Source organism: Oncorhynchus mykiss, chromosome 12, assembly GCF_057628025.1.
Source record: "Oncorhynchus mykiss isolate SJ-2025 chromosome 12, ASM5762802v1, whole genome shotgun sequence".
NCBI classification, from domain to species: domain Eukaryota; kingdom Metazoa; phylum Chordata; class Actinopteri; order Salmoniformes; family Salmonidae; genus Oncorhynchus; species Oncorhynchus mykiss.
The window spans coordinates 27,432,471-27,448,298 of NC_143033.1; the positions used below are offsets into that span (position 1 = coordinate 27,432,471).

General features: G+C 43.0%; 1 protein-coding gene across 13 annotated transcripts in view; it reads left to right on the top strand.

Annotated features, from left to right (window-relative positions):
- The first annotated feature begins 51 nt into the window (after positions 1 to 51).
- ophn1 (oligophrenin 1) overlaps positions 52 to 15,828 on the top strand; it is a 69,531-nt gene continuing 53,754 nt past the window's right edge. For 4 of the 13 annotated variants that reach the window (XR_016484963.1, XM_021623213.3, XM_090192117.1 and 1 more), the window contains exon 1: positions 2,844 to 3,382. Coding sequence is in view for 7 of the 13 variants with exons in the window: in XM_021623213.3 (XP_021478888.2) it covers positions 3,229 to 3,382 (154 nt within the window). In the remaining 6 variants the exon portion in view is untranslated. Of the gene's footprint in view, positions 758 to 2,839; positions 3,383 to 15,828 lie in introns of those variants that run through there. The other 9 variants (XR_016484964.1, XM_090192121.1, XM_090192122.1 and 6 more) reach the window with 4 other exon arrangements.

A 15,828-nucleotide genomic window follows, 5' to 3' on the forward strand; every position in this document is an offset into this window, starting at 1 on the left:
ACGGGCCGCCCCCCAGGTGGTGAGGGTAGATAACAACATCTCCACCCCGCTGATCCTCAACACTGGGGCCCCACAAGGGTGCGTTCTGAGCCCTCTCCTGTACTCCCTGTTCACCCACGACTGCGTGGCCATGCACGCCTACAACTCAATCATCAAGTTTGCGGACGACACTACAATGGTAGGCTTGATTACCAACAACGACGAGACGGCCTACAGGGAGGAGGTGAGGGCCCTCCGAGTGTGGTGTCAGGAAAATAACCTCACACTCAACGTCAACAAAACAAAGGAGATGATTGTGGACTTCAGGAAACAGCAGAGGGAGCACCCCCTATCCACATTGATGGGACAGTAGTGGAGAGGGTAGTAAGTTTTAAGTTCCTTGGCGTACACATCACGGACAAACTGAATTGGTCCACCTACACAGACAGCGTCGTGAAGAAGGCGCAGCAGCGCCTCTTCAACCTCAGGAAGCTGAAGAAATTCGGCTTGTCACCAAAAGCACTCACAAACTTCTACAGATGCACAATCGAGAGCATCCTGTCGGGCTGTATCGCCGCCTGGTACGGCAACTGCTCCGCCCACAACCGTAAGGCTCTCCAGAGGGTAGTGAGGTCTGCACAACGCATCACCGGGGGCAAACTACCTGCACTCCAGGACACCTACACCACCCGATGTCACAGGAAGGCCATAAAGATCATCAAGGACAACAACCACCCGAGCCACTGCCTGTTCACCCCGCTATCATCCAGAAGGCGAGGTCAGTACAGGTGCATCAAAGCAGGGACATAGAGACTGAAAAACAGCTTCTATCTCAAGGCCATCAGACTGTTAAACAGCCACCACTAACATTGAGTGGCTGCTGCCAACACACAGCCACTTTAATAATGGGAATTGATGGAAATTGATGTAAAATATATCACTAGCCCCTTTAAACAATGCTACTTAATATAATAGGTACACTTAGGTACACTTCATAGGTACACTTCAACTATGACAGACAAAATGAGAAAAAAAATACAGAAAATCACATTGTAGGATATTTTTTTATGAATTTATTTGCAAATTATGGTGGAAAATAAGTATTTGGTCAATAACAAAAGTTTATCTCAATACTTTGTTATATACCCTTTGTTGTCAATGACAGAGGTCAAACGTTTTCTGTAAGTCTTCACAAGGTTTTCACACACTGTTGCTGGTATTACATAGAGTAATGAGTAAGATTCTGTGTTTTCACATGCAAAAGTGATTGCTTTTGATAAGAAGTATTTCTGTCTGTAATAAAGTCATTTTGTTGGGAAAAACTCATTCTGATTGGCTGGGCCTGACTCCCCAGTGGGTGGGGCTGACTGCTAAGTGGGTGGGCAGCCCTCCTAGGCCCACCCATGGCTGCATCCCTGCCCAGTCATGTGAAATCCATAGAATAGGGCTAATGAATTCATTTCAATTGACTGATTTCCTTATATGAACTGTAACCATAACTTGGCTTCCGAGTGGCGCAGCGGTGTAAGTCACTGCATCTCAGTGCAAGAGGCGTCACTACAGTCCCTGGTTTGATTCCAGGCTGTATCACATCTGGTTGGCCAATAGGGCGGCGAACAATTGGCCCTGTGTCATCCGGATTTGGCCGTCATTGTAAATAATAATTTGTTCATAACTGACTTGCCTAGCTAAATTAAAGTTAAATAAACAAATACAATTTTAAAATCTTACAAATTGTTGCATGTTGCATTTATATATTTGTTCAGTTTATTTTGAAAATTCAAACATATATTTGATGGAAAGATATGTTGTATGTTTCTGGATGATGCTATGCTGCCTTGTTGACAACATGACCAAGCAGCGCAGATTACTGTTCGATTTGAGAAGGGTACTCCTACCTCAACGCCTTTGCCTGTTTAAATCCCGGGCCATAGACTGGTGTCTAGCGGCTCAGCATAATCGAATCTGCCCAATATCAAATTACATTTTATTTGGTTGTGTACATACATTTTGCAAATGTTATCGTGAGTGTAGCGAACTGCTTATGTTCTTATCTCCAACAGTGCAGTAATACCTAACAATACTACACACGCAAATCCCAAAAAAGAAAATAAAGGAATTTAGAAATGTAGAAAAATTTGAACGAGCAATGTCAGAGTCTGGAATATAAATATATATATGTATATGCTGGTGTGTATAGACATTTTTATAGAAAATGTGTTGCCAGCAGCAGTAAATAATAATGCTGCATTCATAACAAATTGGTAATTACTAGTTGTGAACTCGTAAATACCAGTTGTATGCATTTACTTGCTTTGAACTTGTTGAGAAATGCTGATTGGCTAATGGCCAACAAGCTTCGTCAACGATACACTAAAGGTACAGCTATCATGCTTTTAAACAGATTATATGTTCAAAATCTATATTAATAGATTGCGTTTTATAAATAATGTTTTGTTGTTGCATTTAACTGTGGAAAATGCTGTTGTAGAGGTAATATCCTTATTAGGGGAGGTCAGCATGTGGGAGAAGTTGGAGCTCAGAGATGATAGAGGAGTTTCCCACTCGTTACTAATTACCAGTTGGATTTTTCCCAGTCGTTTATTTTGACCATTTATGAACACAGCATATTAGCAAATTATGGAACATTTGACTATTCAAGAGCATGGGCGTTGGGCATTATTATGGTTGAAGTGGTTCAGAGAACAAAAACGTATATTGTCTTGCCTTGTCAAGTTGACACGAAGTAAGCACAAATTAATAGACAAAGGCAGTCAAATATCACAATGTATTAACATATCTACAATTTTATATCATCAAAATCGTGCATATGGAAAATATTTTGTGTAGCTGTCCCTTTAAGAATTCTACTATGGGTGTGAAAGGAGGATGTGCTTGGCCAAACCCGCTTTTCGCAAGTCACTATTTTAACCCCCGCAAAAAGGAAAAAGTATCCAACGGAAAAATACATTTATGAGATGTAAAAAACGGGACCCAGATATACTCGAAGATACTTTGTAACAAAAATCACCTAACATTGTTTATTTGATGAATGAATGCATCAAGAATCTCTCATCAAGAATTACTGCGTTTCACGGGTCCGGTTCGACTTCATTCGTTTTTTGAGGAGCGGGCTAACCAAATCTCAACTTGGAAAATTGATCAACAATGTTCTGCAATATGTTGTTTTAATCCGAAGACTTCTCGTTCTAACATCTAGGCAGCTGCACAGCATTCTAAAAATAAGTAATGGGGCATCCTCCGCTTGAGTTCAGCGACTGCTATGGGGATAGTCCGGATTTTAGAGAAAGACTAAAATGCTATGAATTAGAATTGGAAAGAACAAGCAAATTTCTCAAAGATGTCATCAAAGATGGCAACAGTGTAATCAATGCAATCAAGGGTAAGATTCTCTCTTTCTCCCCTTTTTAATGTTTTACTTTATAGGCTGTTTGTGGCTCACGAGACAGCCTACCCACTGTTTGTAGGAGAGGAACCTCATTGTTGGGCAATTGTTTCCAAAAACAAAGCCTGCCTGATGCTTTCACTTGACCACCAGATAATCTGATTAGATATGGTGAAGCAGAGCCTGACAGATGGAAAGAATCTACTCTAGCCAATTTGAAAGATGCACACTGAGCAGTGGTGTGAAAAGGGGAGAGGGCTGGCCCTCTCCAAATTAAACCCATCTGACCCCCCCCCCCCCCCCCCCCATCTGTTGTTCTGATGGATTACTGTAAAAATACATGTGTGAATGCACTTCAACCACACATTCATAATTTGCTGAATTGCATCTGAATTACGAGAACACAATTTCAACCAATTTATCAGCCTAACATGTAACTTTTCTTGATAAGAATTGAGTGGATGGCAGTGGGCTGTGACAGCAGAATATTCTTTATGCAACCTATTTAAGATGTCAAAAACATGACCTGATAGACAACCTAAAGCTACATTGTAAATTAACTCTGAACTCTGGTATGACTCATCCCATGCTGACTTGTGCATGTTTACCTTTATTTAACTAGGCAAGTCATTTGAGAACAAATTCTTATTTTCAATGACGGCCTAGGAACAGTGGGTTAACTGCCTTGTTCAGGGGCAGAATGACAGATTTGTACCTTGTCAGCTCAGTCATTCGATCTTGCAACCTTTCGGTTAGTAGTCCAATATTCTAACCACTAGGCTACCTGCCGCCCCACATGTGACTCATGCACCTTCTATCCTATACTTCATAAAGTCAGTCCAAATCCACAGAGCACTGATGGTGGATAGCCTATGGAGTCAAGATCAGGAATCATTTAGAGTCCTTATGTAGGAATAAATGTTTCAATCATTAGAAAAATATGATCTGATGTTTGCAGCACAGTCTATAACCACACCCAAACCATGTGGTAAACAAGCATAAGTAAACAATGAAAGCCCTTAGTGATTCCTTATTATACACAAGATGAACTTGTAGCATACGTTATAACCATGTTTTTGTCAATGTTGTCGTGCTCTGCGTTTATTATCCATGCCATGGTCCTGTCTCTTTTCCTTCCTGTTTTCTCTCCACCAAAACCACTGCCATATGATATTCTACTCTACATATAAAGCGAGAGTGCTGCCTTTGCAGGTCTCAAGGAAGCAAAAATGTAAAACTCATCAACCAAATAATGTATGCTGACCAGTGTATTTGCCCTTGTGTTTACAGAAACTTGGTTGATGCCTTTTGCACTGTTGGAGTTGATCTTACTTAGGCTACTGAAGGCTAACCTCAGTATTTCACCAAAGTACCACTGTGCTAATCCCAAACGTCAGCTCTTGGACATTCTCCATGAGTACCACTGCCTTTTGGTATAGGACCAAATGACTGGAACAGTATTTGAATTGTTTGACCCACCAAGATTCCATTCCGTAGCCCAATTCACCAATGTCAAGCTTTTTATCTTGAAAACAGAAACTGCCATTGTAAAGAGAGATGAAGTGCTGAGTAGGGGATATGTCACTTATTCAGTCTTGGTGATAACTGGAGGTCACTTGAAGAGTGTTCATTGTCGATGTACAAGGGATGGGTCTCAAATAAGAGTCCCCCCCCCCCTATGATATACTGATTTATCATAAGTCATAGGCCTAACAACACCCATCTGGTGGTGCAAACAAGTCCACAGTGAGTCCCCTAAGATTTATTTTAGCAGCGGTGGTAAAGTTAGTGTGGGGGGGCGTGTGGTAGTGGGCGTGGCCAATGGCACAGTCTCCAACCATACTCTTGGTTGCTGAGACATAATGTTGCTGTTTTAAAGCTGCAATTTTACACATTTTGCCATGGGGCAGAGATACTTTTTTATTTTAAAAGCTAATTTTCTGCAATTCCACACATTTTGCAATGGCTTGTGCCGTGTTATGTTTGAGTGACTAAAACATTATAGCAAAGTCAGTGGGGGCTCCAATAAATTGCTCCATTATCGTTTCTTCATACTTTATATCTGGTTTTAGTCATTTGATGTTCACACTGTTTTACCATCCTGAAAATATTATCTTATCTTTTTGAAGTGGAGTTAATGATATATGTAAGTACTGTAGGTAGCGTTTGCTAGCGCTAGTCTGCTGTACCTGAGTAAAAACAGTATTTTTCATCCCATAGCTTGTTCTCCAGATTCTTTTTAAATAGTGAGCCAATAGGTTTTCAGCACTTTTATTTACCTGACTGATCAAAACTTGTTTTCTCATGCTTTCTTGTATGTCTGCAGCATACACATACTGAGCAATATGTTTGTTACGTCAATTTGCAATAAAATCGCAGTATAGAATCGCAATATATATTGTACCGGCACATAAGTACTGTGATAATGTCATATCGTGAGGTCCCTGGCAATTCCTGGCCCTACTGCTCTTTCGATGACAGACTGACCAGGTGAATCCAGCTGAAAGCTATGATTCATTATTGATGTCACCTCTTATATCCAGTTCAATCAGTGTCGATGAAGGGGAGGAGACTGGTTAAAGAAGGATTTTAAGCCTTGAGACAATTGAGACATGGATTGTGTGTGCCATTCAGAGGGTGAATGGGCAAGACAAAATATTTAAGTGCCTTTTGAACAGGTGCACCGGTTTTAGTGCGTCAAGAACTGCAACACTGCTGGGTTTTTCATGCTCAACAGTTTCCTGTGTATCAAGAATGGTCCACGACCCAAAGGACATCCAGCCAACTTGACACAACTGTGGGAAGCATTAGTGGGCCAGCAAAATGCCTTTTTTGCTAACTCAAAATCTAACAATGTGTCATGACATTGTCATAAACCTACCCCCCAGGCCAATCATAAATACCTCCCCCCCCCCCTTTTTCCTCTCTCTACCCTACTGAGGTTACATTTGCAAAACCCTTGGTTAACATAGAGATTCTGGGAACGTCAGTAGGTGGGGGGAAATGAACTATATTCTGGAAATCCGAACAATTGAACATATGCGGTGGTACTTAATGAATATGATGTCAGTTCGGTTGTCATCTGAGACATTTTCATCAATGATAAGATGACATAAACTCTACAGTGGAAAGTCTACACATCGGAGTTATCGGATTCACATGGAATTGTGGTTCAATTTAAATGTTTGAATATAAAATTATTTGTGATGGGGTGAAATGTGATTTTAGCTTCTAAAATGTGACATTTGGGTTTTCAAAAGATAGGCTGCTCAATCAGGGGCCCTCTCCTGTGAAGGGACAAGGGCTATAAAACTTTTCAAACACACCCTCCTCTCCCTTCCTATATAAGCCCTTGATGACAACATAACTTCCTGTTCCGATGATGTGAGGACGACGATCCAACTAACTACAGAACGAAGCCAACATCAGCGTGAGCTTTGGTTGAGAATGGTATGAACTTTGAACTCTTATTCACTACAGAAGTGATACCTCCTAGTCGTTGAGTTAGCAACAGCTGCTGCAAACGAGGGTTAGGAAGGAACAGGCAACACGGTCTTCCATCTACCACCAACCTACAGCTCAGAGTAAACATTTATTGCATTTTCCTTTTCCAAATGGGCGGTAATTTAGAATGCATAAGATACTGTATTTACAATAGCACAGCTTTTTCCCTTTGTTCCTCAGTCTCCCGCTCTTTCACTCAACCCAGACCCTTTTCCATTGTGTAACAAGCTGTCATATCTGTTCTGCCTGCTAGAGACGTTTTCCTTTATGATGTAATTTGTAATCAAGTTATGATTAATTGTGTGCATGTGTGATTCTGTGTGATTAGTTAGGTATTTAGTAAATAAATAATTAAACCCAATTTTGTATTGCTGATTCAACTTGTTAGCCAGGGTTCAATCAATCAATCAAATTTATTTTATATAGCCCTTCGTACATCAGCTGATATCTCAAAGTGCTGTACAGAAACCCAGCCTAAAACCCCAAACAGCAAGCAATGCAGGTGAAGAAGCACGGTGGCTAGGAAAAACTCCCTAGAAAGGCCAAAACCTAGGAAGAAACCTAGAGAGGAACCAGGCTATGTGGGGTGGCCAGTCCTCTTCTGGCTGTGCCGGGTGGAGATTATAACAAAACATGGTCAAGATGTTCAAATGTTCATAAATGACCAGCATGGTCGAATAATAATAAGGCAGAATAGTTGAAACTGGAGCAGCAGCACAGTCAGGTGGACTGGGGACAGCAAGGAGTCATCATGTCAGGTATTCCTGGGGCATGGTCCTAGGGCTCAGGTCCTCCGAGAGAGAGAAAGAAAGAGAGAATTAGAGAGAGCATATGTGGGATGGCCAGTCCTCTTCTGGCTGTGCCGGGTGGAGATTATAACAGAACATGGCCAAGATGTTCAAATGTTCATAAATGATCAGCATGGTCGAATAATAATAAGGCAGAACAGTTGAAACTGGAGCAGCAGCACAGCCAGGTGGACTGGGGACAGCAAGGAGTCATCATGTCAGGTAGTCCTGGGGCATGGTCCTAGGGCTCAGGTCCTCCGAGAGAGAGAAAGAGAGAAGGAGAGAATTACAGAACGCACACTTAGATTCACACAGGACACCGAATAGGACAGGAGAAGTACTCCAGATATAACAAACTGACCCTAGCCCCCCGACACATAAACTACTGCAGCATAAATACTGGAGGCTGAGACAGGAGGGGTCAGGAGACACTGTGGCCCACTCCGAGGACACCCCCGGACAGGGCCAAACAGGAAGGATATAACCCCACCCACTTTGCCAAAGCACAGCCCCCACACCACTATTGGGATATCTTCAACCACCAACATACCATCCTGAGACAAGGCTGAGTATAGCCCACAAAGACCTCCGCCACGGCACAACTTAAGGGGGGGGGGGGGGGGGGGGCGCCAACCCAGACAGGATGACCACATCAGTGACTCAACCCACTCAGGTGACGCACCCCCTCCAGGGACGGCATGTGAGAGCCCCAGTAAAGCCAGTGACTCAGCCCCTGTAATAGGGTTAGAGGCAGAGAATCCCAGTGGAAAGAGGGGAACCGGCCAGGCAGAGACAGCAAGGGTGGTTCGTTGCTCCAGAGCCTTTCCGTTCACCCTCCCACTCCTGGGCCAGACTACACTCAATCATATGACCCACTGAAGAGATGAGTCTTCAGTAGAGACTTAAAGGTTGAGACCGAGTTTGCGTCTCTGACATGGGTAGGCAGACCGTTCCATAAAAATGGAGCTCTATAGGAGAAAGCCCTGCCTCCAGCTGTTTGCTTAAAAATTCTAGGGACAATTAGGAGGCCTGCGTCTTGTGACCGTAGCGTACGTGTAGGTATGTACGGCAGGACCAAATCAGAGAGATAGATAGGAGCAAGCCCATGTAATGCTTTGTAGGTTAGCAGTAAAACCTTGAAATCAGCCCTTGCTTTGACAGGAAGCCAGTGTAGAGAGGCTAGCACTGGAGTAATATGATCAAATTTTTTGGTTCTAGTCAGGATTCTAGCAGCCGTATTTAGCACTAACTGAAGTTTATTTAGTGCTTTATCCGGGTAGCCGGAAAGTAGAGCATTGCAGTAGTCTAACCTGGAAGTGACAAAAGCATGGATTAATTTTTCTGCATCATTTTTGGACAGAAAGTTCCTGATTTTTGCAATGTTACGTAGATGGAAAAAAGCTGTCCTTGAAATGGTCTTGATATGTTCTTCAAAAGAGAGATCAGGGTCCAGAGTAACGCCGAGGTCCTTCACAGTTTTATTTGAGACGACTGTACAACCATTAAGATTAATTGTCAGATTCAACAGAAGATCTCTTTTGTTTCTTGGGACCTAGAACAAGCATCTCTGTTTTGTCCGAGTTTAAAAGTAGAAAGTTTGCAGCCATCCACTTCCTTATGTCTGAAACACATTCTTCTAGCAAGGGCAATTTTGGGGCTTCACCATGTTTAATTGAAATGTACAGCTGTGTGTCATCCGCATAGCAGTGAAAGTTAACATTATGTTTTCGAATAACATCCCCAAGAGGTAAAATATATAGTGAAAACAATAGTGGTCCTAAAACGGAACCTTGAGGAACACCGAAATTTACAGTTGATTTGTCAGAGGACAGACCATTCACAGAGACAAACTGATATCTTTCCGACAGATAAGATCTAAACCAGGCCAGAACTTGTCCGTGTAGACCAATTTGGGTTTCCAATCTCTCCAAAAGAATGTGGTGATCGATGGTATCAAAAGCAGCACTAAGGTCTAGGAGCACGAGGACAGATGCAGAGCCTCGGTCCGATGCCATTAAAATGTCATTTACCACCTTCACAAGTGCCGTCTCAGTGCTATGATGGGGTCTAAAACCAGACTGAAGCATTTCGTATACATTGTTTGTCTTCAGGAAGGCAGTGAGTTGTTGCGCAACAGCCTTTTCTAAAATTTTTGAGAGGAATGGAAGATTCGATATAGGCCGATAGTTTTTTATATTTTCTGGGTCAAGGTTTGGCTTTTTCAAGAGAGGCTTTATTACTGCCACTTTTAGTGAGTTTGGTACACATCCGGTGGATAGAGAGCCGTTTATTATGTTCAACATAGGAGGGCCAAGCACAGGAAGCAGCTCTTTCAGTAGTTTAGTTGGAATAGGGTCCAGTATGCAGCTTGAAGGTTTAGAGGCCATGATTATTTTCATCATTGTGTCAAGAGATATAGTACTAAAACACTTGAGTGTCTCTCTTGATCCTAGGTCCTGGCAGAGTTGTGCAGACTCAGGACAACTGAGCTTTGAAGGAATACGCAGATTTAAGGAAGAGTCCGTAATTTGCTTTCTAATAATCATAATCTTTTCCTCAAAGAAGTTCATGAATTTATCACTGCTAAAGTGAAAGTCATCCTCTCTTGGGGAATGCTGCTTTTTAGTTAGCTTTGCGACAGTATCAAAAAGGAATTTCGGATTGTTCTTATTTTCCTCAATTAAGTTAGAAAAATAGGATGATCGAGCAGCAGTAAGGGCTCTTCGGTACTGCACAGTACTGTCTTTCCAAGCTAGTCGGAAGACTTCCAGTTTGGTGTGGCGCCATTTCCGTTCCAATTTTCTGGAAGCTTGCTTCAGAGCTCGGGTATTTTCTGTGTACCAGGGAGCTAGTTTCTTATGAGAAATGTTTTTAGTTTTTAGGGGTGCAACTGCATCTAGGGTATTGCGCAAGGTTAAGTTAAGGGTTCGTGCAGATAAAATAATTTACAACTTTCAGATTGATATTGACTATTATGGATGTAAAATATTACTAGGTCTTTAAGAGTTTATTCAGAAGATAACAGCTCTATAAATATTATTTTTTGGTGCCCGACTCTCTAGTTAATTACATTTACATGATTAATCAGGTAATAGTAATTACGGATAAATTATTTTATAGAATAGCATGTCATATCACATAATCCGGCATAGCCAAAGACATGACAAATGCAATAATCAATTATGTAATACTAGAAAAACACAAGAAATATGAAGAACACAAGTTTAAGCATACTTTAGTATATACAGGGTCAGTTCCAATACCATATTTACAATGTGCAGGGATACTGGAGTGATGGAGGTAGAAATGTGTAGGGTTGACTAGGTAACAGGATATAAAATGCACAGAGTAGCAGCAGCTTGTATGTGAGTGGGTGTGTGTAGAGTCAGTATAAATGTATGTGCATATTATGTGTGAGTAAGCAGAGGATCGAGTGAGTGTGTAGGGCCCTGTGAGTGTGCATATAGAGAGTGCAAAAATATAAGGTCAAAAAAGATATAAGGTTAACACAGTCTGTGTAGCTATTCAGTCACCCAAGTCATAGACTGTTCTCTCTGCTACCGCACGGCAAGCTGTACCGGAGCATAAAGTCTAGGACCAAAAGGCTCCTTAATAGCTTCTACTTCCAAGCCAAAAGACTGCTGGACAACTAAACTAATTAAATGCCACCCCCCACCCCCCTTTGTTTTTACACTGCTGCTACTCTCTGTTTATTATCTATGCATAGTCACTTAACAAAGTACCCTGACTAACCTGTGCCCCTGCACATTGACTCGGTACTGTCTGTATATCGCCTTATGTTACTTTTTGAAGTAGATTTTTTTTTAAATTTTTTACTTTAGTTTATTTAGGGCTTGTAAGTAAGCATTTCAAGCATTTCACTGTAAGGTCGCATGTGACAAATAAAATTAGGCTATTTATCAGTCTTATTCCTTGGGAATAGAAGCTGTTCAAGATCCTGTTGGTGTCAGACTTGTTGCACCAGTACCGCATGAAAGCAGAGAGAATAGACTCCAACCACCCAAGCCATTGACTAATGATTTTCCGGGCTTTCTTTCCATACCGCCTGATATAGATGTCCTGGATGGCAGGGAGCTCGGCCCCAGTGATGTACTGTGCTGTCCACACCACCCTCTGTAGTGCTATGCGATTGAGGGCGGTGCTATTGCCATACCAGTCAGTGATGCAGCCAGTCAAGATGCTCTATGGTACAGTTGTAGAACTTTTTGAGGGCCCATGCCAAACTATTTCAACCTCCTGAGGGGGAAGAGGCCCTGTCACACCTTCTTCAGGACTGTGCAGCTGTAGACTGCGTGTGTGGACCATTTTAAGTCTTTAGTGATTTGCTCCACTGCAGCCCTGTGCAACAGTATTGCTTCTGTCCCTCTCCTCTCCCCAACCTGGGCTTGAACCAGGGACCCTCTACACACATCAACAACAGTCACCGTTGAAGCATTGTTACCTATCGCTCCACAAAGCCCCGGTCCTTGCAGAGCAGGGGAAATAACTACTTTAAGGTCTCAGAGCTAGTGACTTCCCCGATTTCAAATGCTTCTAGCGCGCACCGCTAACTAGCCAGCTATTTCATACCGGTTTCACTAGTCTGTCTGATATCTTGGGCCTCCTCATTGGCACGCCTCTTCTGATGTAATTTAAGAAAATATATTTGGCAGCAGAGCAGGAGACGGCAATTAAGCAGTGGAGCAACGTTCCAATTCTGGGTCCAGCGGAGTAGGCTGAACCTGAAGCTGAGTTTGCCCTCAGCTCTTGTAGTGTTTTACCTTGTTGATCTATGCCCCAACCTTAAGAACCATTCTAACCATTAGCATGTCCATGTCTTATCTGTATATTATACAATGGGTGGGTCTAATCTTGAAGGCTGATTGGGGAACTGCATTCCAGCTGGTGTCTATTCCACAAGTTACCACCGGCTAAATCTATGACATTTAAAATGCCTATTTACTCTGTTTCATCTGACTGTGCAATCCACTGTCTCATCAGCCCAGCAAAGCCATTTCTAAACTTGCTCTCCACTATAAAAAGCATCTAGACATTATCTCACATTTCTTTTAGACTAACATTTGTTTTCAACAGCGGATATTTGCATAAACCTTGCTGTCTGTCTCTGACATTTGCAACATTGTTTCAGTATTCAAATTTGATCTCTAGCTGTTCCATAGTAATGAACGTGTCGGGACGAGACGCGGGCAGGCAACGTTTCTCAGCCAGTCGAAACCATGAATCAGCTGACATTGTTATGATCTATACAAAGAAATGTAAATGTAAAAAAGTCTAACTTAATTAAGTGCAGCTAGTTTGCAGTCTTTCCAGCTTCGTTTTGAAGTGATTGTGTTAGCTGTGTTGTTGGCTAGCTCCTCTGAACAACGATGTCCTGACGAGTGAGCAATTTTTCGATGCCAGGTGAAATCGTGCCTAATTTCAGTCATTGTATGGATGTATCCAAATAAATGTTACCAGAAATCAGCTCATGCAAATGCAGCTACTTTGCTGTTATTCTGGCTGCACATTTGATGTGGCTATAAGTTAGCTGTAGCTGGCTGGCTGGCTAGTTAGCAAGCAAGGGATAAGGACATTGCCAGCCAATTTTGCAATGGAACATTGAGAAAAAAGACTGAACGATTGTGTACTGAACGGCTGGGAACGAATAGAATATTAGGGAGGTAAGGCAATGAATAGGCCATAGAGGCGAAATAATTACAATTTAGCATTAACACTGGAGTGAAATCAAATTTTATTTGTCACATACACATGGTCAGCAGATGTTAATGCGAGTGTAGCGAAATGCTTGTGCTTCTAGTTCCGACCATGCAGTAATATCTAACAAGTAATCTAACCTAAAAATTTCACAACAACTACCTTATACACACAAGTGTAAAGGAATGAATAAGAATATGTACATAAAAATATATGAATGCGAGATGGCCAAATGGCTAGATGCAGTAGATGGTATAGAGTACAGTATATACATATGAGATGAGTAATGTAGGGTATGTAAACATGATCTAAAGTGGCATTGTTTGTGGATAGTGATACATTTATTACATACATTTTTCCATTCGTAAATGGAGTTAGAGTTGAGTCAGTATGTTGGTAGCAGCCACGCAATGTTAGTGATAGCTGTTTAACAGTCTGATGGCCTTGAGATAGAAGCTGTCTTTCAGTCTCTCAGTCCCCGCTTTGATGCACCTGTACTGACCTCGCCTTCTGGATGATAGCGGGGTGAACAGGCAGTGGCTCGGGTGGTTGTTGTCCTTGATGATATTTTTGGCCTTCCTGTGACATCGGGTGGTATCGGTGTCCTGGAGGGCAGGTAGTTTGCCACCGGTGATGCGTTGTGCAGACCTCACTACCCTCTGGAGAGCCTTACGGTTGTGGGCGGCGCAGTTGCCGTACCAGGCGGTGATACAGCCCGACAGGATGCTCTAGATTTGTGCATCTGTAAAAGTTTGTGTTTTTGGTGACAACCCAAATTTCTTCAGCCTCCTGAGGTTGAAGAGGCGCTGCTGCGCCTTCTTCACCACACTGTCTGTGTGGGTGGACCATTCCAGTTTGTCCATGATGTGTATGCCGAGGACCTTACTTTCCACCCTCTCCACTACTGTCCCGTCGATGTGGATAGGGGGCTGCTCCCTCTCCTGTTTCCTGAAGTCCACGATCATCTCCTTTGTTTTTGTTGACATTGAGTGTGAGGTTATTATCCTGACACCACACCTCCTCCCTGTAGGCCGTCTCGTCGTTGTTGGTAATCAAGCCTACCACTGTAGTGTCGTCTGCAAACTTGATTATTTAGTTGGAGGCGTGCATGGCTATGCAGTTGTGGGTGAACGGAGTACAGGAGAGGGCTGAGAACGCACCCTTGTGGGGCCCCAATGTTGAGGATCAGCAGGGTGGAGATGTTGTTACCTACCCTCATTACCTGGGGGCGGCCCGTCAGGATTCCAGGACCCATTTGCACAGGGCGGGGTCGAGACCCAGGGTCTCGAGCTTGATGACGAGTTTGGAGACTACTATGGTGTTGAATGCTGAGCTGTAGTCAATGAACAGCATTCTTACTTAGGTATTCCTCTTGTGGTTGCGATTGCGTCATCTGTGGACCTATTGGGGCGGTAAGCAAATTGGAGTTGGTCTAGGGTGTCAGGTAGGGTGGAGGTGATATGATCCTTGACTAGTCTCTTAAAGCACTTCATGATGGCGGAAGTGAGTGCTACGGGGCGGTAGTCATTTAGCTCAGTTACCTTAGCTAACTTGGGAACAGGAACGTGGTGGCCCTCTTGAACCACGTGGAAACAGCAGACTGGGATAAGGATTGATTGAATATGTCCATAAACACATCAGCCAGCTGGTCTGCGCATGCTCTGAGAACGTGGCTGGGGATGCCGTCTGGGCCTGCAGCCTTTCATGGGTTAACACGTTTAAATGTTTTACTCACATTGGCTGCAGTGAAGGAGAGACCGCAGGTTTTGGTAGCGGGCTGTGTCAGTGGCACTGTATTGTCCTCAAAGCGAGCAAAGAAGTTGTTTTGTTTGTCTGGGAGCAAGACATCGTGGTCCGCGACGGGGCTGGTTTTTCTTTTATAGTCCGTGATTGACTGTAGACCCTGCCACATACCTCATGTTTGAGCAGTTGAATTGCGACTCTACTTTGTCTCTATACTGACGCTTATCTTGTTTGATTGCCTTGCGGAGGGAAAAGCTACACTGTTTGTATTCGGTCATGTTTCCGGTCACCTTGCCCTGATTAAAAGCAGTGGTTTGCACTTTCAGTTTTGCACGAATGCTGCCATCAATCCACGGTTTCTGGTTGGGGAATGTTTTAATAGACGCTGTAGGTACAACATCACCGATGCACTTGCTAATAAACTCGCTCACCGAATCAGCGTATTCATCAATGTTGTTGTTCAACGCTATGCGGAACATATCTCAGTCCACATGATCAAAGCGATCTTGAAGCGTGGAATCTGATTGGCCGGGCCAGCGTTGAACAGACCTGAGCACGGGTGCTTCCTTTTTAAGTTTGTCTATAGGCGGGGAGCAACAAAATGGAGTCGTGGTCAACTTTTCTGAAAGGAGGCCGGGGGAGGGCCTTATATGCGTCACGGAAGTTAGAATAACAATGATCCAGGGTTTTGCC